General features: G+C 42.0%; 3 protein-coding genes across 8 annotated transcripts in view; 1 reads left to right on the top strand and 2 right to left on the bottom strand.

The window, feature by feature from the left end:
- Window positions 1-283: 283 nt before the first annotated feature.
- dusp12 (dual specificity phosphatase 12) lies at window positions 284-5,681 on the bottom strand. The gene is made up of 8 exons (XM_085803861.1): window positions 5,460-5,681; window positions 4,658-4,924; window positions 4,108-4,221; window positions 2,741-2,859; window positions 2,483-2,570; window positions 2,228-2,319; window positions 746-825; window positions 284-639 (listed from the first exon to the last, which is right to left on the bottom strand). The coding sequence occupies exons 2-8, from the start codon at window positions 4,918-4,920 to the stop codon at window positions 496-498; spliced, it is 900 nt and encodes a 299-aa protein (XP_085659987.1). The 5' UTR covers window positions 4,921-4,924; window positions 5,460-5,681; the 3' UTR covers window positions 284-495.
- Window positions 5,682-12,999: 7,318 nt separating this feature from the next.
- Window positions 13,000-22,080, top strand: prg4a (proteoglycan 4a). The gene is made up of 15 exons (XM_085805931.1): window positions 13,000-13,248; window positions 15,202-15,318; window positions 15,399-15,512; window positions 15,630-15,698; window positions 15,913-15,984; window positions 16,747-16,839; window positions 17,101-17,196; window positions 17,303-17,518; window positions 17,646-17,729; window positions 17,896-17,982; window positions 18,191-18,336; window positions 19,846-20,005; window positions 20,093-20,188; window positions 20,276-20,401; window positions 21,769-22,080. The coding sequence occupies exons 1-15, from the start codon at window positions 13,173-13,175 to the stop codon at window positions 21,981-21,983; spliced, it is 1,767 nt and encodes a 588-aa protein (XP_085662057.1). The 5' UTR covers window positions 13,000-13,172; the 3' UTR covers window positions 21,984-22,080.
- A 222-nt stretch (window positions 22,081-22,302) lies between these two features.
- Window positions 22,303-22,773, bottom strand: part of LOC146970595 (nucleoprotein TPR-like) — a 35,239-nt gene continuing 34,768 nt past the window's right edge. For all 6 annotated transcript variants that reach the window (XM_085806104.1, XM_085806108.1, XM_085806109.1 and 3 more), the window contains exon 55: window positions 22,303-22,660. In XM_085806104.1, the coding sequence (XP_085662230.1) occupies window positions 22,605-22,660 (56 nt within the window). In that variant the 3' untranslated portion in view covers window positions 22,303-22,604. The remainder of the gene's footprint in view (window positions 22,661-22,773) is intronic.

Raw genomic sequence — 22,773 nt, 5'->3', positions numbered from 1 at the left:
AATATCTTGCACCAACAATTAAAGGTAACAAACCTACTGCTATGACTATAGCGATTATGGCAATGGGCTAATTTGCCAAAATGTTGAACTATCTTTTTAAAAAGTTGGGAGACTCCTGTTATACACCAATCAGTCATAACATTGTGCCCACCGACAGGTAAAGTGAAAAACACTGAATACCACTCCATCATGTGGGATATATCAGGCAGCAGGTGAACATGTTGTCCTCTAAGTTGATGTGTGAGAAGCAGGAAAAATGTTCAGGTTAAGGATCTGATTCAATAATATTTACACATGTTTTTATTTACAGTATGTGTGAAATGCAAAACAGTGCAAAGTCTTAGTTCCATGATAAACAGTTCTGATTACAGGAAATCATTCTTTACGTTGCTCCACTGTTACATGTTAAATGTCTGACTGCCTTTGTCTGCAGAGACTGCATGATTGCATATGTTTGTGTGTGTACAATACAGTATGTGATATTTTTTTTTAGGTTTATTTCCGTATGTTGAGCTGTCGGATCTCGTCCACCCTGTTGCGGTGCAGCTGGAAGGCCGGAGCGACCCAGCGGCCACATGAACACTGATCCCCACACCAGTTGAATGAGCCCAGCTTAGAGCTGCACTTAGGACACAGCAGCTACACACACACACACACAACCACAGGAGGAGAGAGGAGGGAGGCGCAAACTTGAGTGCACATAATCACATCAGTGTGTGTGTGTGTGTGTGTGTGTGTTCATTACCTGTCCATCCATCACACCAAGTAGCGACTGTTCCATCCACTGCACTGGCTCAATGAAGTACGATGTGCACTGGAGGTCTCCTAGACAACGACATCATGACACACTTCAGCTTCAGTGTTTGGGATCATTCCTCTGAAAACCTACAACTACAACACCAACGGTCAGAATCACTTTCATTAAACTAAAATTTATTTCATTTTTTACTTCATACATTGTCTTAAACATCTCCTGTTAATTAGTACAGTGGAAACCGCTTAATAGTGATCACATGGGTCCAGAGTCAATGTGAGCGCTACTATTATAACCGATTTTTATTATTTCACTTCATTTTTTATGCAGAACATCATCTAAATATCATTTGTATAGTTTTTCAATGAGAAACATGTAACCATACTGACAGTTTCAGCATTTACTGAATTTCATTTTATGTTTCAGACATGGTACAGTCGTTTAATGCTTTTCGAGAGGCACCGTGCAAGTTTAACTACTGCACAGTGCACAGACACAACTCAAATACTGTATCAATACAGCACAGTAATGTGTAGCTTACTGTGGTAATCATAAATAGGCAATTGTTGTTGTGCAGTTAGTAAAAAACAGTAGGCCTACTGTACTGTATATCTGTAGTGCAAATCGGTAACCCAGCTGCAGCCTGGCGGTGGCTTATTTCTTCTTTTCTACTGAACATAAACTGCACACACGTTAGCTAGCAGCAGAAGCAGACGTCTGGCAAGGAATAATGGGAGCAAGAAATAAAATAAAGACACTACAGTAGTTATAAAATTGTTTCTGCACACGTTTTCATTCATAAAAAGACCAAAAATAAACACTATAAGCAGATTTCTTGATTACTATAGATGAATCATTTAAACAGCATTTGTATAGAAATGATTCTGTCGCAAGCCTTTTGATCCATATAAGCAGTTGATTACTACCTGACCCCCTTTGGGCCGTAACAATCCATCATCACTATAAGTCAGTGGTTCTCAACCTTTTTGGGCTCGTAACCCCATTTTGATATCACAAATTTCTGGCAACCCTGCGATCACGTGCAGCCACGTGATCATGGCCGTCAATCAAGATGCGCCAGCTGCATTTTATTTGAACTCTATTTATATTCAAGAAAGTGAAAGTATAGAATACAGTTGGTGATTTGAATCATGATTTTTAAAAAGAATAATAATTAGTTGAAAAAGTATTTTTTATCAGTAAATCTTTTTTTTTTAAATCAATTACTAGATATTTCAGGCAACCCCATGTGGGGTCCCGACCCCAAGGTTGAAAAACACTGCTATAAGTGGTTTCCACTGTATTCGTAAAACCTCACAAGTGTATATTATGCATTATCATGTTTGGATTGTAACATACACATATTAACCTAGAAGAAATGCTCTGAGGACACGTTATTGGTCCTTTGTGTAGTTATGGACTCAGATGTGGTGTACTGTATACTGGTGTATACTGGCGTCTCTGTTTTCTTACCAGTCATGTTACTGGACTTCTTGTGACCAAAGGCTGATGCTCCCTCTCCCACTGGGTGACTCAGAAGACTGGAGCTACGGAACAGAGTTCGTCTGTAGAGAAAGTGGAGATAAGGAGTCGGTAGGTGTAACTGCCAAGATGTTGAATGACGGCATCAAGAGTCAGGAACAGTAAAACTTCTTCATCGAAGGTTTCTGACTTTTCCTAAGCGACATGAAGTCAGCATCTTAACAAAATCCTCCTCCACTCGGTCACCTGCACTTCCTGCAGCGATACGATACTTCAGAGGAGCTGGAGAGGGCGGGGTCAACGGCAAACAGCTCCCTGGGAACCTGCTGCAGCTCTGCACACACACAGGGACAGACACACACACAGTTGGAAGAGAACACGTTTGAAATCAATAATACTGATGCCCAAAACTCTAATAGTTAAGGTTGAGGGTTAAATTAGCTTAGAAGTGTGTGTGTGTGTGTGTGTGTGTGTGTGTGTGTGTGTGTGTGTGTGTGTGTGTACCAGGGAACTTCTCAGTGAGCTTGGTCAGTCTGTACTGTTTGTACAGAGGACTGGACGTGTCCACTTCACACTTCATGGTCTCATACAGATGCAGCTGCTCCTCAAAACCACTGTTGACCCTGAAACACACACACACAGCTCTCAGTGATCGGTTCTGCACTTTATAACGATTGCATGTTCGCCCACTGACAACACACACGTAGAGGATCGTTTCACTCTGTTTACATAGAAAACCTGATTTCATCCTTCTCTCTGGTTTGGTCCTAAAAGTTGAATAAAACACTTTAGTCGTTTCAGCCACTCAGTCAGTATACAAAAACCATGGCAACGCTTCCTTATCTTTTGAAACAAAGAGTTCGCAGTCAGAACGTGTCTCCTCAAACACGTCTTTGACCATGAGGACACAAAATTTTCCAAAGTGATCCAAGTTACAGTACAGTGAAATACTAAATAATTTGATATAAAACAAGTGACCAACCCCATAGATAGAGCTTCATTCATTAGGATCATTACACTTTACATTTCAGAAAACACAAATAATTAAGTTTCTGCTCAACTTTTCCTTCAGCCTCATTATTTATTGTGAGTTCTATTAAAGCTGTACAGAAAAGAAAATTGAATTTGATTCCACTCTGGGTCATAAGATTAGTGTAATAACGCATCTTTCAGACGATGTAGCCCAAACTTTGTGCAAAATTCTATTTTTGATTAAATCCAGGATGAAAGTGTGGTATTTTTTTTCACATTGGATAATGCAGGCACACAAATTATACATCAGCCTGCTCATGATTCATCAGCCACTGATATTGGATCCGTCATCCGTCAATCAATCGTCTGAGACACACACACACACACACACGGAACTCGGTCTCGCCCCAAGCTTTGAATATCCCGCCCGCTCGATAACGACCAATCAAATTCGTATCCCTTACTCGGGTAAACTCGTGCTGCAACTCGTGACAACTCTGCGTGACAAACAAGACAAACGGCCATTTCTGTACACCTTTAACAGTTTATATGACAATAATAATTTCTGAATGAGTCACTGAAACATCTCCAGGACTTTACAGCTGCAGTGACTTGTGTATACTGGTGGATGTTTTGTCCTCAGCTTAACACTCAGTGAAATTGTTCTTCAGTCTCATCTACAGTACTGTATGTCAGTCTGTAGCACAGACAGCGCTGGTTTAAACAAACTGACTGGTTAAAGGGAGCGTCTTCATCGATTGAGAACAAATGGTGACAGTGGAAACGATGCAAACACACATCTTTAAATTCTGAATCTAATGGTCAGTTTTGAATGAATCAACTTCAAGAGAGTGTCTAGGTGGACACACACAGTCACACACACACACACAGGCACTTACTGTACATCCTGTTTGACACTCTTCAGTTTGTGGTAAGCCTCAGTGAAGCTCAGCTGGTGTTTCTTCATTAGAAAAGCAGTGACAATGGTGGCACTGCGACTTCGACCGGCCTGGCTGACACACACACACACACACACATATAGACAAACAAAATGCACAAACACACAAAGTTATGCTTTCTGTTTGTTTTTCTTAGTTTCCCATGTAGCACTGTTTTCCTGTGTACTGTTGTGTATCTCGTGGAACTGGGCAAGTGACTTATTGTGCAGAAGAAGTTTAGAAGGAGAAAATGGGGCAAAAAGGAAAGAGGAGAGAAATCTGAATTAAGAAGAAAGAAGAATGGAGAGGAGAGGAGAGTCTTCTCAAGAGAAGAGAAGGGAAGGGAAGAGAAGAGAAGAGGAGAAGAGAAGAGAAGAGAAGAGAAGAGAAGAGAAGAGAAGAGAAGAGAAGAGAAGAGAAGAGAAGAGAAGAGAAGAAATGATAAGAAGGGCAGTCAACACAGTGACATGAGAGAAGAGTCAGCAGCGTCCCTCTGACCTCTGAGCCTTACCAGTGGACGATGGCGGCCCGGCCTGCGTCCACAGCCTCTTGGATGAACAGGACGCAGTCGTCCATGTGACTCAAGAGGTCGGAGGTCGCCTCGTCCAAAACATTGATCCACTTCCTGTGAAAGCTGCACTCAGCAGGAAGCAGACGGGCGGGGTCGGCCGAGTCCACAGACAGGACGTGAGTGACGGCTGCGTCTTCCAGCGCCTGTCTGTCGTTCAGATCAGCTGCAGTGCCGATGTAGAGGCCTGGCTCCACCAGGTGCATGACTCTACACACACACACAAACACACATTTAGAGTTTAATTAGTTTAGTTTTTATTTTATACAGCTCTGGACTACTACAACTACCGACAACATTTCTACCTAAATTGAAATAAAAATACTGTCATTTAGAGCTTTTATTGACTGAAAATGACTAAACTAGTCTAAATAACAAAAAATATCAAGTCTTTTCAGACCTTGAATAATAATAATGCAAAGAAAACATGTTCAAACAACACAAAAATATTTTAACTCAGGAAGAGTTATATGAACACTTTGAAAACACAGATAAGGTTTTTTGTTACATTTCTGAAAGATGTTGCATTTAGTTTGACTTCTTTCCCTTGTTTTATTTCAGTCCGTTTCTTCTCGTCACCTCATAACCTCTGAAGCTTTCACACCAACCAACACTGCGTATTGTGTGCGGTATGTAGCCACAAACATGTGTTTTTTTCTTCACATGAGTAATAACTGTGTTAGCACAACTTGATCCGACTCCTGTGGAAACTCACTTCACATGGTTCTCTGTCCATCTCACTCACCTGTTAGCTTATCTTAGCCTGTCAGTTGTGAAAGTCTACCAGTGAAACCCGCTCTCTCCGGTTAATTACGAACATGTAGCCTACCAACTGAAATAAGGAAAACTCAGTGCAAAAAAAAAAAAAAGGAAAGAAAAGAAAAGAAGAAAGTTAATTAAAGCGAGATGAGGTAAACGTGTTGAGGTTGATGTTTGGTTCCGTCTTTAAATCTGTCCGGCCGGAAACCGATGGTCCTGTCAAAATAAGTTCCCGCATCCTTCTTCTGTAAGACAGTTAACAAGCACGAGCTTTAGCGCCGCCTGCTGCACTGGAGTGTGAACAGCAGACTGAACAGTAGTCTATCTATGCGGTGTATGCAGAGGTCTGGGTACCCCTGGTCAAAATGTATGTTAATGTGAACAGTTCAGCAAGTGGACGATGAAATGACCTCCAAAAGACATAAAGTTAGACATGAAACAATATTTTACAACATTTCATATATCAGAGTATTAGTTTTCTACAGTTTAGTTGAAAAGGGAAACGAAGCAGCCTGCAAAAGAATGGGAAACTCAGGAGACTTGAGCTCTCAGATAACTTTGACCAAGGTATCAGACAAGCTGTTTACTATTTACACACTGTGATAGTTGGGGGGGCTACGATGTAGGTTAACCTTTTACTTTTTGGTCATTTTGAAAATATAAAAGATATATAGCCTATTGTTTCAAATGTAAAGGAATATGTCATCTGTAACTTTATGCCTTTCAGAGATCATTTGATCTTCCACTTGCTGAACTGTTCACATTAACCAGGCCAGGGGTGCCCAAACTTTTGCCACTGTAAGGTCCTGAAGCTAACTGTCCACAAGAATTAGTGTTCACTCTTTGTAACAAAATAAAAACAACATATAAAGAGGTAGGAGATAGAACTATGATGTTGCAGCTAGGGTCTCTCCTGATCTCATCCCAACCACTACATCAACAATTTGAGCTCCTTCCGTCAGGTTCCCTTTAGAGACTTCCACTGATCCAAACCAACAGATAGAAATGCTCCTTTATTAGGGTCCGGGCAGCTAAGCTGCCGGGAACCTATTGTATTCCTAGGAATTCTTTCTTTAGGGTCCGGGCAGCGCAGCTGCCAGGACACTATTGTATTCCTAGGAATTCTTCTTCTTTCTTCTTCTTCTTCCAAGGAAGTCATACTTCCCATGGGCGAAAACTCACCAAACTTCACAGAAACATCCAACCCCATGCCAGATTCACTCAACTCCAAGGACATGTGCCCCCCCTCCTAGGGGGGGCACAATAAGCGTTTAAATTTAAAAACTTTAAAAATTCCTACCAAACCAACGGTAGATGCTAAAGTTTTAAAACTTCACCACAATGTAGCCTCAATACTGCTTAAACTTTTGTCCACTTAAACTCATTACAAATTATGAAGTCAATCACTCAGTTTTTTTCAATAACTGTAAAACTTTTAAAATGTATCTCCTCCCACAATTTTTGCTCAATTGTCACCAAACTTGCTACAGAGCATCTCCAGACTGTCCTCCACAAAACTTGTTTCTCGGATTTTTGATTAAGCAAAAATTGAGCCTACAGTGCATGAAAACGTTTGACTGTAAACAGTACTGTAAACATCAAATTCTTGCTAAATACATTTTCAATCTTCCTGAAAAAAAAAGACAATATTTTGGAGTCATGGTTGATGAAGTTTGGCAAATATCAGAATTTTAATTCAAAAACTGAATTTTTGAGAACATTTTGAATTCTGCTCTCATGGGAACAACTGCAGTCAATGTGAGAGTGGAATTTGTAAACATCATATTTTCTCTTATGAAGCAAAACACAAATCATTTCCATGCTGTCAAGATGCAATTTATGTATTATCAGATTTTTGTTTAGATAACAGAATTTCTGACATTTTGACCATTTCATCACAACAGCTGCCCAGGCATTGACTCCCTGAGTGGATAAATGAAGCTACACAGCAGGTCTCACTAACAGCTAATTAGCTCAGCGAGTTAGGAGCTGGTTCTTGGTGTCAGAGATTGTGAGTTCGAGACCCATGGGTGATGATGATGATGATGATGACAGATCAAAATGTCAGATGTCCCCAAGCTGTTTTGCTGTCTAGATGCAATTTATGTATTAACAGATTTTTGTTTAGATAACAGAATTTGTGACATTTTGACCATTTTTGAAATCTGCCTTTACAACAGCTGCCCGGACACTGACTCCCTGAGTCTATTCGAGAAGACACACACCATGTCTCACTTCCAGATAATTAGCTCAGTGAGTTATGCGCTGGTTTGTGGTGTGAGGGGATGTGGGTTCAAGACCCAGCAAGGGTGATGATGATAATGACACCTCAAAATGCCAGATGTCCTCATGGTGACATCACAGCAAGCCTCTAAATAAAAAAAAACCAAAACAAATAGCTTGGACCGGACCATGGGCGAAAGCTCACTAAATTTTGCACAAAGGTCCAGTGTCATCTTCTTCTTTCTACTTCCAAGGAAATCATAGGCTACTTCCCATGGGTGAAAACTCACCAAACCTTACAGAAATGTCCAACCCCATGCCAGATCCCATGTATTATCAGATTTTTGTTTAGATAACAGAATTTCTGACATTTTGACCATTTTCGAAATCTGCCTTGACAACAGCTGCCCGGGCATTGACTCCCTGAGTCGATAAATGAAGCTACACAGCAGGTCTCACTACCAGCCAATTAGCTCAGCGAGTTAAGAGCTGGTTCTTGGTGTCAGAGATTGTGAGTTCGAGACCCAGCAAGGGTGATGATGATGATGACAGATAAAAATGCCAGATGTCCTCAACACAAAACACAAGACAATCACAGCAAGCCTCTAAATTTAAAAATCCAAATAGCTTGGACTGGACCATGTGCGAAGGCTCCTAACATCTTAGAGTCACAGTAGATGTTTGACAAATACATATGAGAATTTTACCTCAAAAACTGATTTTTCTTTTTACTGTGGTTTCAAATCTGTCTGCACGACAGTGAATGGCTTACTCAATTTGTGAAGCCACTGTTGAACTGCCACTTGTCAATTAGCTCAGTGCAATAGACAATGGTCTTTGGTTCCACGGGTTGTGGGTTCAATCCTCAACTAATGCAAATTGAACATTATAAGGTCAACTGTCCTGTCTTCCTATTATCCTGTTTGTTGCTCAGAATTTGCCAAAATTAGCCCGGACCCGACCCATTACTGTAATTAGCTATAATTACCACTGCTATCTCATTCCTTGAGGTAGCAACTTACACAGTGCTGTCCTGTAATCTGATTCAAATTGAATTTTATGAGTTTAAATATGACCTAGGTTGTGATTTAACTAGTGTTGTAATCAAGACCACCTAACCTGAGACCGAGTCAAGACCAAGACCAGAGCATACCAAGACCAAGACCGGGGGGGGGGAAACCAATCAATGCCAGACCATTTCAGTACTCATAATAATCATATGTGGCTTGATATTTACATTATTCCTCAGCTAAAAAGAAAAGATCATTTTATATAAAATCTATTTAATGTAAACAAACTTTTGATTGAACAGAAGAACACAGCACAGAACCTGCTGAAGTCTCCTCCCACTGTTGACTATGGTAAGTTTTTCAGATGGTTACACAAGCATATACTGTTGTATTTTAATTATCTTGAAGTTATTGAATTACATCACATAAACCAAAGTGAGCCATGACAGGGAGACATTTGCGGTAAAAAAAAAAAAAAAGAAAGAAAAAATGTCACTGCAGCTGTGGTCTGTGGTCTTGACTGGTCTTGAGAAAAAATCCCGAGTCCAGCTTGACCGACACCGAGACAAGACCAAGACCTTGTTGATGTAGTTTTATGTTTTATGAAATGTGGCAGGTTCTGACAAAAACTCTCTTTCCTACATGTTGTTATCTGAAGGATATTGGAAGGAGGTACCAAAACCACACTGTTATATAATATCTGATGAAAACTGATTCAGAAGTCAAAGGTGGTGGTTCCTTTAAAACAGCTGTTAAACTGCATCATGTTAATCCCAGCGTTCAGCCCTCTGAGTCAGAAGCTTCAGATGTTCTGATAAAAGGGTTTTAGCTCTTCCCGAAGCTACATTAGGTTTATTACATACTGTACAGTCGAAAATGGAAGTTGAAGATCTAGTTTGATGGAGTTTTATTGAGACGTGGCTCATACTATTTCAAAGACTGATTTTTTTAACCTCCCTCAACAAAACAGAAAATACGAGTATTATAGCCTTTTAAAAGTAAAGCCAACACTTTGATATAACACAACACAATATGTAGAGTATGATAACCAGTGGAAATCTCTATGAAATCAAGGCAAAATAAAATAAATTATAAAAAAAAAACAATATTTAAACATGTTCCAGGGTGAGTCGGAAGTGAAGCTGAGGTTGCATTAGCTAACTCCAGGGAGTAAACAACAGAAAACAGGCCTCAGCATTAAAGCTGAAACCATGAGTGAGTGAGAGGGAGATACCAGCAGGATGAGGTAGAGCAGGCAGACACATCAGAGTCAGAGCTGAGGAAAGCAGGAGCTGGACTGCATCAAATAAACACACATCAACCAGCATCTTGTCAGCTCGGTGAGTGTGAAGTGTGTGACTTCATATAATAAAGGACTGAAGTGGCTGTTAAAAGTTGTTGTAGAATGAATCTCTGGTTTTGTTCTGTTTGCTAGGCTCTTTAAATACATCTTTCATTATGTCTGTCTGGCCTCCTGCCTCTCAACACCTACTAACACTGTGTGTGTGTGTGTGTGTGTGTGTGTGTGTGTGTGTGTGTGTGTGTGTGTGTGTGTGTGTGTGTGTGTGTGTGGTGATCTGAAGTGCCTGCCAGGGTGCGTCCCACTGTCTGTACATGGTCACAATGTGGGGTGCTCATTAAGTTTTACAAGCTGCTTTAATCTGACCATCTGACCAATCACCATGATTCACCATGACCACACCACTGCCTCAGGCTTCATTAGTGCTGCCATCACACACTGTGAGAAATGAAATGAAGGAGCGGCACACTCACTCACTCACACACACACACACACACACACACACACATGGTGAAGAGCAGCAGGTAGATGGGAACAGAGTGGGCGTGTTGTGTTTGTTCTGTGGTAGTGATCCCTGTGCCAGAGCCCAGAGCCTGTGAACAGAACCTTTTGGTTTTTTGCTCTTGTTATTATTACCATTATTATTGTTATATATTATATTATTACTGCTGTTTATGTTTTTACTTTTTATAATTTTGTATGTAACATAAGCCATATGTGCATTTCTCACGTCACCTTCACAGGGCTGTTGCTAGGAATTCTGGGGCCCCTGAAAGAATACTAAAGTGGGCCCCTGCCCCCTGACTTTTTCACTTTTTTTTTCTTAGACTATGTACGTATTATCATTTTTTATTTAGCCTACTTTGTTTTGATGCTAATGCAGCATTACTATGAGTATTAGTCAGGGTCTTATGCAGAATAATTCAGTCATACAAAGACTACTGGGGTTTTTTGTAGAACCTACTGGTCGCTGGGCCCCTAGAATTATCATCACCTTTCTCCCCTATAACTATAATTGCAACATGACATGACCTTATGCCATATATAAGTATATATACTATAAACTATATGCAAAGTATCTGTAATGTTTTATGTGTGAATGAAAACGTGTGTGGGTATGTGTGAACCTTTTCCTTCCATCGTTACTACTTCCCACGCTCTTCGCACAGAGGGACTTTAGCATAGGTGCTATAGACATGATTTCAGTCTTTCAATTGGCTATATGCCCAGCTGGCTAAAATCCAGGAAGTAGTGGTACTTCCTGGTTGGTACTTTCTGAATTTCAGCCAGCCAGGTGTGTCTGATTATTGTTTTGAGGTCAGACACACCGGGATTAATCAGTTTGGCCAATCATGTACAACAGGAAATAAAGGAGCTGGCTGAAATTCAGGCAGTACCAACCAGGAAGTACCACTACTTCCTGGATTTTAGCCAGCTGGGCATATAGCCTATTATCCAGTTAGTTCAATCCACCACTGGTTTACATTTAGTTTGTTTGGTCTGCATAGGACTAGGTGGGACAATCCCATATCTAATGCACCTACTGAGATGAGGCTGGGATGATCCTGTACTCCAATGGAGAAGATGGAGAAGTCCTTCTGGGTGGAGGGGTGGCGGGTGATTGGTGTGTAGGTGTCATCGGGGTCAGCAGATGGGCTCCTCCGTCATTGGTGTTTCAATGATAGGCCAACGACACCTCCAGAGGACAACACCTGCCGTCCCAGGTGGTGCCCCCCTCTGCCTTTAAAGCAGCACTATCTAGTTTTTCAACCTTAAAGGGACAGTTCAACATTTTGGCAATTTGGCCTATTGCCATAATCCCAATAGTTTTAGGATTAGGTTTGTTATCTTTTATTGTCGGTGCAAGCTATTTTTAGAATGGCGGAGCAGAGCCGCGAGCTGCTCAGAGCTACGCTACGGAGGCTAATGGGATTTCTTCTGCATATTATAATAGAGGAAAAGGGGAAGTTGAGCATGAAGTTGCACTCTGGACTTTGGTGAGTTTCTTCTTCTGTATATTGACCTCATATTGACCTCAAGGGTCTCTTACTCACTTTTTCCCAGGGCTTTCAACAACATCTAAGGTTCTACATCAGCAGATGATTCTTCAATTGTCATTTCAACATGATTATGGTTCTTCAGTCACATAAACACAGGTTTTTCCATTTACTTCATCTCCATGAGTGAACTCTATCTGCTGATGTAAACCATGAGATGTTGTTGAAAGCTCCAGAGAAAGAGTGAAAGTCAACATTAAGGATATTGTACACTGGAAGGATTATGTGGTTGTGGTTGTCATGGTTACTATCTATATGAATATGGTAATTAAAATGTTCTGTCACTTTGACTCACTCAGTTTCAGGCTCGTCTTAATGCTGAGAGCAGCTTGATGGATCCAAAGTGATGCGGTCTGTCCACATCAAACTGCAGCGACCGACCATCTGATTTATGTCCTTCATCTTCTCCCTGTGACACTCACCCACACTTTTTATGACCCGCAGGCTCTGAGCCGAACAACCGAAACACCACTGGGAAAGTGCCGGAACCACATCATGACATCAATTTTTGTCTGAATCGAGCTCCAAGTCGTCTGGCAGCGAATCTGTCGTCAGGGGGCAAGAAGCAGGAATGATGTCATATGTGGGGGACGACACAGACCGCAACAGTGCTGAAAAACAAAACAAGACTAACAAGTAGAGTTTAAGGTTAAGATATTGATCATTTAATATGTAAAATATAAAAAATAATAATAAAGGATTTTGCTGCAGCTTTTTGTGCACAAGAACACAAACAAGTAGCTGCAGTCTATTGTAATGCCTCCCTCTCTGCTCTTGAAAGGTTACTGTGTGTAGGAGTTCATTTATTGCCTGTGTAGGAAGGTTAAATATGTCCTGGCAGTTTTTAATTAGTGTCTGGGTGTAGTGTGAGTGTGTGTTTGTGTGTGCACTGCTAATCAAAAGCGTCCTGTCTCTCCTATAAAAGACCAACGGAGGGACAGACTGAGAAGAAGAGTTGAGGTGACACACTGAGAAGGTAACAACTGTCTCTTTCCCTCTCTGTCCATCACTGTGTATCACCATGTCTCTCTCTCATTCTCTCACTCTCTCTGTGTGTTACAGTTGTTAGTTACAGATCAGGCTCTGTTGACTCTAAGTGTTGGGTGAAAATGATGATGATGAAAACGTCCGTGTGGCTCCTGCTGCTCGGCCTGGCTGTGACCTCTGCTGCTGCCGCTGGACCAGGTAGGCACCAACCCTCTACATCTATAGCACTTTGTGTTTGTATTGAAATCACATTGTAATGCAGTTCCAGTGGCTGTACAGTATGTATGACCATTAACATGCATGACCTCAGTATTATCTGGGAACACACCTGCTATGGACTGTCCACTGTTTTCCTTCCTTTCTTCTGACGACCTCTGCTCTCTGTCAGTGCATGGCGCACAGAGAGTGGATTGTCTACTGGGTTGGTGGTTTGATTCCGATAAGGTTTCAACTCAAATCAACTCAAATTTAAGACATTTTTAAGACCATTATGGATGAATTTAAGACCTATATCATGACAAACAAAAAATGTACAAATGAAATGCAGAGTGAGTCACAAAATTACTTGCAAAGTTAATTGGCTGCAATATGTAAGTTGCGCGTTGGCCTCGTTTGTAGTTGAAAATATATTCAATAAAGCACAATGAAGTGTTGCAGGAGCATTTCATTTAGCATTTGAGGTAGCGTTACATAGGCATAAGAAAATTAAGACCTGTCTAAAAGTATTCAAGACATGAACACAATACTTCAATGAATTTAAGACTTTTTTTGGCTTTTCAAGACCCCTGTTGATTTATCAGAAACAAGATGCCTAATGAATGGCTATGATGTCATCTGTCCAGCTGTTGTAGACAGAGTTGGTAGAGTGTAATGTACTTTACTATAGTTTCTTTTCCATTTTTAAAAAATTATTTTTCCATCTCTGTCTCCTCTTTTATCCTTTTAGGAGATTATTTTGTTTCAACCAGATTTGAACATAGATCTGTAACTAATCTGGTTTTGCCAGCTTCATTTTATTATTACTTGTTATTTTATACTACATTCCTAGGCTCTGTATACCGTACAGTATGATTGTTATGCTACTTCCACATCTGGACCGTTTTTTTTGGTGTATACAAAAAAAATCTTCCAGCCAATGTCAGAGAATAGAAGAGAACAGCTGGAATGTGGCCAGGTGCAGGCTGAGGACCTTGACATATGTTACATCTGGGCTTCCTTTGGTTGTCATTGTGCAATAAGGTTACAGTTACAGTATGATGCCATATAGACTAAGTGAAAGTGTCACTGAGCTCTGTGTCAATCTGTGTCCAGGGATGCAAACGGGTCAGGACCAAAAAAGAGAGGAATTTCCCGGGGGGGGGGTGCTCACCATTAACAAATAAGTACATTACAATATCATGGAAAGGCAATTTCCAGTAGTTCAACCCCAACCAAGTATTGAGTGCATATAGATAGACATAGTTTTCAGAAGGCCAACATTTCTATATTAAAAATGCTTAAAAACAAAAAAAACCTTTGCAATATTTCCATTTTGGAGATGATTTTTAGGTCTTCACTGAATGTTAGTCATAATTATTACTATTAAAATAAACTGAATAAATAAAGACATGGGATGTGTCATTCAGTGTGTAATGGACATATAGGCCTATATAATGTGTTAGTGTCACTTTAATTGAACACATTCTACATCGCGGAGGCGATGTCTTTAAGGCTTCCTTCACCTCTGAAACGGGGCAGAGCTCCGTGGAAACACCTGCCTGACACAGCAACGTAGGGAACCGTGCATGTCCGCGGCGCACAGCTCCACATGCACGGGGGAAAAAAACGGCGTCGCCGTCGCACCGATGTACGCGGATACGCGCCGCTTTAATGAGCGCGCATGTCGCGTCTACATTGGAGGTCGGCTGTTATCAGTATAATCAGAGACAACCATGAATGAGTTCGCCTCAGTTTCACGTGATTGTCACTGTCAGCCTGTTAGAAAAACATTTTACTGACCCCAGCTGAGACGCTGAGACCCCCCCCTCCCCTCAAAAAACAAAAACTCTTCGGATCTGAACGATTCACACAATTAAGTCACCTAATTGGTCATGAAAAAAGCGAGTTTCGCTTTTCGGCGCGCTGTTTGCATCCATGTGTGTCTCTCTCCAGGCAGCTGTGTGGCTCGCTGTGGGGAGTCTTTCACCAGAAGTCAACAGTGTAAATGTGACTTCAGCTGCCTGCAGCACAACGAGTGCTGCCCAGACTTCCAGGCCGCCTGCACCACCGGTGAGACACACACAGATCTCAGTATGTTTCATATGTTTTAGAGGTTTTTAAATCGCAACCGACACATGTCCTGCTCTCAGCTCAGTCCTGTCAGGGTCGCTGCGGCGAGCAGTTCAGACGTGGTCAGCTGTGTGAGTGTGACCCTCAGTGCATCCGCCACGGCACCTGCTGTCCTGACTACCAGCTGTACTGCGGTAAGGACCAACCACAGCAGTGCCCCAACTGTCGCTTAGCAACAAATCTGAACCTGAGGAGGAGACGAGTGAGATTCAGAAAGCAGTTCTCACTTCCCACTGTGTCTCTGTCCACAGATGCCAGTGTGTCTGCCTCTCAGCCGGGGACTCTCCAGCCTCTGAGAGCTGCTGCTGCTCCTGCTGCAGGTTAGATCTCACCATCAACTAACCAGCAGCACAGCTTCCATCCACTGCTGCTAAGATGATCTGATCTATTACTTTTCTCTGAAAACAGTAAAAGGAAAAGAAAAAGGAAAAAAAAAAGTCAACCAGTGCAGCCTTGTGCAGACTTTTACAGTCCTGTGTGAACATCATATAGATGCTGACAGCAGCTGTGGTCTCATTTTCTCCTCTTCCTCAGCTAATAAAAAATCATCCAAGAAGGGCAAGAAGAAGTCCAACAGTGAGAGCGAGGAACAGCTCCCAGTTTCAGGTAGAAATTGCTTTGCATCCAAAATATCAAGACCTTTGCTATGCATAAAGCTTTGACTACACTCCCTCTCCTCCGTCTATCCAAACACGCCGACCAGAGACGGCATCACTGAGTGGACAACTACCCAGACCCACAGGGACTAACAATATGTTTTCGATAGTTTGTATAAATCAAACTTTTAAAGAGTGAACTGTACTAACCAAAAGGTTTTAGTTAGTCAAATAAGCCCAGAGTGAAATCCAGTTTGAACAACTTAAAGGTGTAGATTTTGTACATTTTGGGAATTAGATTTGATTATCACCTTCTTAAGCAAAAGGGGACATATTATGGGAAATATCCGTTTTTGAAGGCTTTTCAACATATATTTGGGTGTTTGTCTTGCCTTCTGGCCCTAAAATGTGACAACTGACAAAAAAATCTGCAATGTGCAGGCTCCCGAGGTTGGTTTTACCAGCTGTTCTCTCGGGTGTCATCCAATGATGTCATAAGTTTTCGACTATGCATAATACCACGCCTACCTGTGAGTACTGGTACCAGTAGAGGGGGCAGGGCAGGGTGAGCAGTTAGCATTTGCATTTAAAGGGACAGGCACTGAAAGCAGCCGTTCTGAACAGGGCTGTTATGAACAGATGAAAAAAGAGCTGTGATGTTTGATCCTTGGGGTTTTTTGACCGAAGCATGTCACATAGCCTACATGTCTTTAAGACACCTGAGAACTATTTTAATTTGTGGAAAAAGGGCATAATATGTCTCCTTTAACAGACGTGGGAGGTTCCAGATCCAGAGGCAGCACCCTGCAGGACGTAGCCCAGTCCACTGTGGTGGCTCCCGGAGGCTCTGGTGGACCAGGAGCAGGTAGGACAAGTTGCCTGGTCACATTTGGACCCACATCAGCGTGTGAAGTGTTATATATTTATACTTCAATTAATGACATCTAAACAAGTGTTTTGATTTGCTCTTAGATCACAGTGTAACATCTTTTCTCTTGATCACCTATAGTTACATTAAATGCAGTACAATATCACATTTCATTCTTGATGGGGAAAACCAAATCTAAATGATTTAAATTATTATATTAATTATTCTGGTGATTTGCATTCATATGACTCTCCTTAGCGAGAGGTCCCTGCCCTCAGTTCCCCGGGGGTCAGTGTCCTGGTCCATTGGGGCCCCTGAACCCATGGACTGCACCAACCCACCCTCTACAATATGGTTTGGAATATTCCATTATTAGATTTTGTTTTCCCACTCACAAGATAATCGGTGTGGATTATAAACATCTTACTTTGCTGATGAACGTCTTGGTGACCTCCTGTAGGTGACGGCTCTGCTGGGCTGCTGCCTCTGGTCATCCCTGGATCTCCAGACTCCCCGGGGCCTGCATACGCTCTGCCCAGCAACAGTGGCCCATGGCAGGGCAACGGGGCTCCAGTGAACCCCTTTGGTCCTGGAGCTGCTGGTGGTAGAGTGAACAGCCCCCTGGTGCTGTCACCTCAGGGAGCCGCTCCATATGGGTCCAGTCAAGGTAAAGCATCTCAATTTGAATAGAATATTTGTTTGTTTTAAAGATTTTGTTTGTCAGAACTCATTGTGAACTCTCTCCTAGATTCATTAAAAAAAGCAAAAAAAAAAAACAAGTTGATCTTCTGTTTCGTCAGCAGGTCTAACAGGTTCCTGGTTGCAGGACCTGGCCCAAGGCTTGGGGCCCTTGATGGGGAACGGAGGCCCTCAGGGAGCAGGTGCAGGTCAGGAACTTAGCTCTGTTGGGTTGTGTGTTTCAGTTTGACCTACATCAGTCTGTAGATATTTAAGTTTCAAACCATGATGTCTATTATAGATGTTACACGCTGATGTGATCTGTTCTTAGTGGGTCTGGAACAAATCCCAACAACCCTGTGTGTTTGTGTGTAGGACTCGTTATTGAAATTGGATTGTGCAGCGACTCTCCCATCAACGGACTGACAGCTCGCGGCAACGGCACCATCCTGATATTCAAAGGTCAGAATATGTGTATGTATGGATGAAGATGAATAGGTTTGTGTGTGTTTGTGTGTGTGATTGTTGTATTTCAGTAGGAGTGAATACACAGTTTTTTGCCCCTACATGGTTCAGTAAAGGTGTGTTGTCTTGTTCCTTCAAATGTAAGCATGTATGTATCCTATGTGATCTATGCTAATGTGGTGTGTCCTGTGCCTGTGCGTGTCAGGTGAGTTGTTCTGGTCAGTGGACCCTGTCAGTCGTGAAGCCGGTCAACCACAGAGCATCACAGAGGCCCTGGGTATCCCCTCCCCCATCGACACCGCCTTCACCCGCTGGAGCTGCAACAGGAACGCAAAAACCAACATCATCAAGGTACGAATATCACTGTAACACGTCAACAATGTGACTGTTTAAAACAGTCTGAACAATCACATGTTCCTTAAACCTGACACAACCTGATTAAATGTCTCATCTTTACAACCAACAAACACAAAGACTCTCAGGTCACTCTCACCTGAGCTGAAGAGTCACCAGAAACTCACATCTGAGAAGCTGCAGCTACAGGATCCTCAGATTTTATATGATAACATTGGATTGGTTATTTAATGATAACAATTTAAATCTTATCTAATATAAAAGAAAGCAGTGGATTAAAGGGATAGTTCAACATTTTGGCAAATTGGTCCATTGCCATAATCCCTATAGTTTAGTAGAGTAGGTTCGTTACCTTTAATTGTCGGTGCAAGCTGTTTTTAGAACAGTGGAGCAAAGGGATTTCTTGGTTTCCCTCATCAAACTCATCAAATACACAATCCAACAACTCCAAAACGCTCTGGTGGACAAGTTGTGACCTGCACATTCACCACGCTATGAGATAATAACGGAACGTTACGAGACAGAGTTGTTTTCGAGGTAAATTCATGCAAAACCACTGATGCACGTTCCCGTCGGTTGCAGTTTTTCAACAAGCAGTCTTGTAATGTTCTGTTATTATCTCATAGCGTGGTGAATGTGCAGGTCACAACTTGTCCACCAGAGCATTTGGAGTTGTTGGATTGTGTATTTGATGAGTTTGATGAGGGAAACCAAGAAATTCCATTGCCTCTGTAGTGTAGCTCTGAGCAGCTCACGGCTCTGCTCCACCGTTCTAAAAATAGCTTGCACCGACAATTAAAGGTAACGGACCTACTGCTATGACTATAAGGATTATGGCAATGGGGCAATTTGCCAAAATGTTGAACTATCCCTTTAAATAATATTTTTAATGTGATGGATTAATTTTTCAGCAATAGAATAATTGATACATTGACTAATTGTTTCATCTCAACTTTGACTCCTACCACCCTATCACGATCTACTACAACAAAAGAAGATACACATGACTGTAATACCACTACATTACATACACTAGAACTGCTATTACAACCACAATAAATAGTAACATGTTGTAAAATATATGATTATTATCAAGGATAAAGGAAAAACCATTGAATAAAATAATAAAATATTCAGTGTCATTTTCATTTCACACATCTGCACACCTCTGTTTTTTCCTCATTTTAAACCTGCTGGAGCCTTCCTGGTTCAGGTCTGAGCAATGTTAATGAAAACAGGACAAATCAGTGATGACAACAGGTTTTGCATATTGATGTTGTCACAGTTTAGACCTATTAGTGGCTACAGTGCTGCCCTTAAAAGGACTTTTCTATGTCTGAGTGCATCATTGTCGTAGTAAAACTGGTTAGGTAGGCCTACCTGGCTGGAAGATTAAAGATGTGTTACAGTAATGTATTGTCAACCCAGCAAAGGCAAATCCCTGTTTTCTAGTGTAATAAATAAAAAGATCACCATCATTTACCTTTATCCTCCTCACCCCTGCAGGGAGACCAGCTCTGGAGTCTAGATGAGAACCTGGCGGTGGAGCCAGGCTATCCCAAACCTCTGGCCTCTGAGTTCCCAGGTCTGACTGGACCCATCCTTGCTGTCCTGGTGGTTCCAGCCACCAAGAGCCAACCAGAGACGCTTTTCTTCTTTAAGAGCGGTGAGAAGGAAAAACAGACACAGACAGCAAAATGTCTTGCTCCGCGACACCTCAGCCTGACCATATCTGTCCTTGTCCATTTTGTAGGAGACATCATGCATCGCTACACCTCCCCACCAGGCAGCCCTCAGTCATGCAACTCAAAGCCCATCAGCCTGAAGGCACGCTTGACTCGCCAGGCTGGTCAGTAACCTCACCAACCAGCCCAGAAAAAAAACCAACATATATTAATTTTCATCATATTTATGAGCCTTTTTTTTTAACTAGCAGGTCTTCTAAGTGGAGAGATCAACATCAAGGTGTCTCTGAAGGGCTTTCCCAGCCCCGTCACCTCGGCCCTGACCATGCCCGACCCTCAGAAGAACGACGGATTCTTCCACTTTGTCTTCTCTGGACGTAAGTGCCTCCTACAATACACTGTAGTCAGTCTGGTTAGGATGAGACAGGACCGGAGGATGTAAGGTGAATCGATGACACATGATGAACCACTACTTTATCACCATGTCATTGTCAGTGGACCGAGACAATGACCTCACTTCAGGCAGCAGCAGCTTTCTCAAAGAAAGAGCTGAGAGGAATGGCTACACAATGCTCCCAGATGCATAGGCTACTTATATATTTATGATAAGCTAAATTTTCAGAAATATGCCCACAGCAGGAATGAAAGCCTGGGAGGGAGAGGGATTTAGAGAAGGTAATTAGCATGATAGCAGCACTAACAGGGGCACAGTTACCAATGGAACCTACACCTTCTGAATGACGACTCCCACCTCTCCCTCAGGGGAAAGATACGTAAAATGGGGTGGGTGGGGGTCAATATAAAAAGTGGAATGTAACTGGAATAGAGCTGTTGCTTTTTGAAGTTCAAATAAAAACAAGAAAGAGCTGAGGTAAAGCCACAGTTCACTGTTCAGCAGCAAACAGTCAGAAAGCAGCTGGTGAACGTAGGTGATGGAGCCCAAACTGATGACTTTACAAGCTGTAAAAATGAAAGGCGGCAGAAAAGGGAGAGGTAATTAAAAAAAGAGTGCGTGAATAATGAGAGTAGGTGGATTCATAACAGGGGAACATTCTGATTCAGCCTCACCTCTTGTTGCTTTGTCTCTATTAGGCCAATGCTGTAACTCCAAGTGTTTCGTCCATACAGTGTCTGTAGGTTGTTTCTCCTGTTCATGGTGTCTGCTTTCTGCAGCAGGCACTCTGCCAGAGATGTTACTTAGCTGTACAGACAAGGTCTGAACTAAAAGACTTTGTATATTCATCAGTCACAGACGGGACTCTAGATCAGGGGTGTTTAATGTGCGTTATGTGGTTGAAATTTCTTCTCAAGAAATTTTCAAAAGTTTCTTCTCAAGAAATTTCAACTCAATATGTTCATAATGTTTTGTAAAACAATCGTTCATTAACTGTAAACATCTTAATAATGTACTTTGTAAAAAGAAAAAGTGAGTTCTAAAACTCGAAATTCTGGGAAACAAGTCAGAAGTCATTTTTTTTCTTTTTTTTTTACAGTGGCCCTAATCCTCTTCCATATCTTTGTACTAAAACATGTGGAAACTTTTTGGGTTCTCATTATCTATAGGTTATTATGCTCCTATCCTAACCGGGGGGGGGATCAAATTACACTGTGTGGCCCCCTGAACTAAAATGAGTTTTGCACCCCTGCTCTAAATGAATAACTGTTGTTTTCAAGGCTTTGTGGTAAGTGGGAAAAATCACTGGTTTGGTAAAAGCAGCTGAAGTCGTCTCTGTCTTCTCTGCAGCCTTCTTCTTCAGAGTGCAGATTGTGGGTGACCTGCCGGCGCTGCTTAAACCCGACCCCTCCGGGCCCCCCTCAGGGTACCCCTCCGGGCCCCTCGGACCTCTGCCTATCTTCAGCCCTGATGCCCCGCTGGCCAACCCTGCCAACGTGCCCCCCCAGAGTGCTAACCCCGCCCCGCCGGTCAACTCCATCAGGGTGTGGCTGCGCTGTCCCTAAAATACAATGAAGAGGAGGTAGCAGCCCAGTTCTGGTGTTTTCTGCTTCAGCACTTTAATTTCTGATCCATGTTTAATTAGTGGAAGGGGATTTTTTTTGGGAGGGGGGGACTGAAATACCATCACAAATTCTAACAGTCACCCTCCACCTTCCTACAAAACCCAAGACCTCAGCATCTGGAGAGTTGGTGTGTGTTGTGTGCTGCTGTGATCAATGATTGATTTTTATCTCTAATGTTTCTGATAGTTGATAGTCGACATTATTTCAGTCCAGACTAAAGCTGATGTTTTTCACGACTGATGACTCGCTCCAGTGTCGCTGCTACTCATTATTCAGCTTTATTATTAAAACAAGTGTATTAACAGCTCACTGACAGAAAACATAAAGAAACTAACATTACAAAAACCAGGGCTGCTCTCATTAACACATGAGAAACAATTACAAAACACAACTAAAACCTCAGTGGACCTAATCAGCAACACAATCGTAGACATGAGAGAAACGTCTCACACATTGGAATTGTGTGATTCGATTGGACAAGATATATGTCTCAAAATTCAATTAATGAATTAATGAAGCATCTTTTCAAAGTCCTCATTGGTTGCTGTGCTGACATCATCACTATGCGATGCCCCCTCTGCCCAGCCCCCCTCCTCTTCCTCCTTGAGAGAAGTTTCCTGAGAACAGACAACGAGAGAGGAGAGCAGGTTAGGATAAACAAATGAGATGATCAGTTTCCTCCCACATCATGATATTATCCCTAGAATGTCTGTAATGCTGCTTTCTGCTT

The sequence above is a fragment of the Trachurus japonicus genome, chromosome 17, assembly GCF_045865225.1.
Source record: "Trachurus japonicus isolate A0001 chromosome 17, Traja_1.0".
NCBI classification, from domain to species: domain Eukaryota; kingdom Metazoa; phylum Chordata; class Actinopteri; order Carangiformes; family Carangidae; genus Trachurus; species Trachurus japonicus.
This window is presented reverse-complemented; position numbering and strand designations above follow the sequence as displayed.

Excerpts from the sequence above, each read along its gene's own strand:
- prg4a (XM_085805931.1), top strand. The coding sequence starts at position 13,173 with ATGATGATGATGAAAACGTCCGTGTGGCTCCTGCTGCTCGGCCTGGCT. Across the intron at positions 17,730-17,895 it reads CCCTCAGGGAGCAGGTGCAG|GACTCGTTATTGAAATTGGA; the intron begins GTCAGGAACTTA and ends GTTTGTGTGTAG. Across the intron at positions 20,006-20,092 it reads GCTTTTCTTCTTTAAGAGCG|GAGACATCATGCATCGCTAC; the intron begins GTGAGAAGGAAA and ends TCCATTTTGTAG.
- dusp12 (XM_085803861.1), bottom strand. The coding sequence starts at position 4,920 with ATGCACCTGGTGGAGCCAGGCCTCTACATCGGCACTGCAGCTGATCTG. Across the intron at positions 2,860-4,107 it reads AGTGTCAAACAGGATGTACA|GGTCAACAGTGGTTTTGAGG; the intron begins GTAAGTGCCTGT and ends TGTGTGTTTCAG. Across the intron at positions 2,320-2,482 it reads TATCGCTGCAGGAAGTGCAG|ACGAACTCTGTTCCGTAGCT; the intron begins GTGACCGAGTGG and ends CTTTCTCTACAG.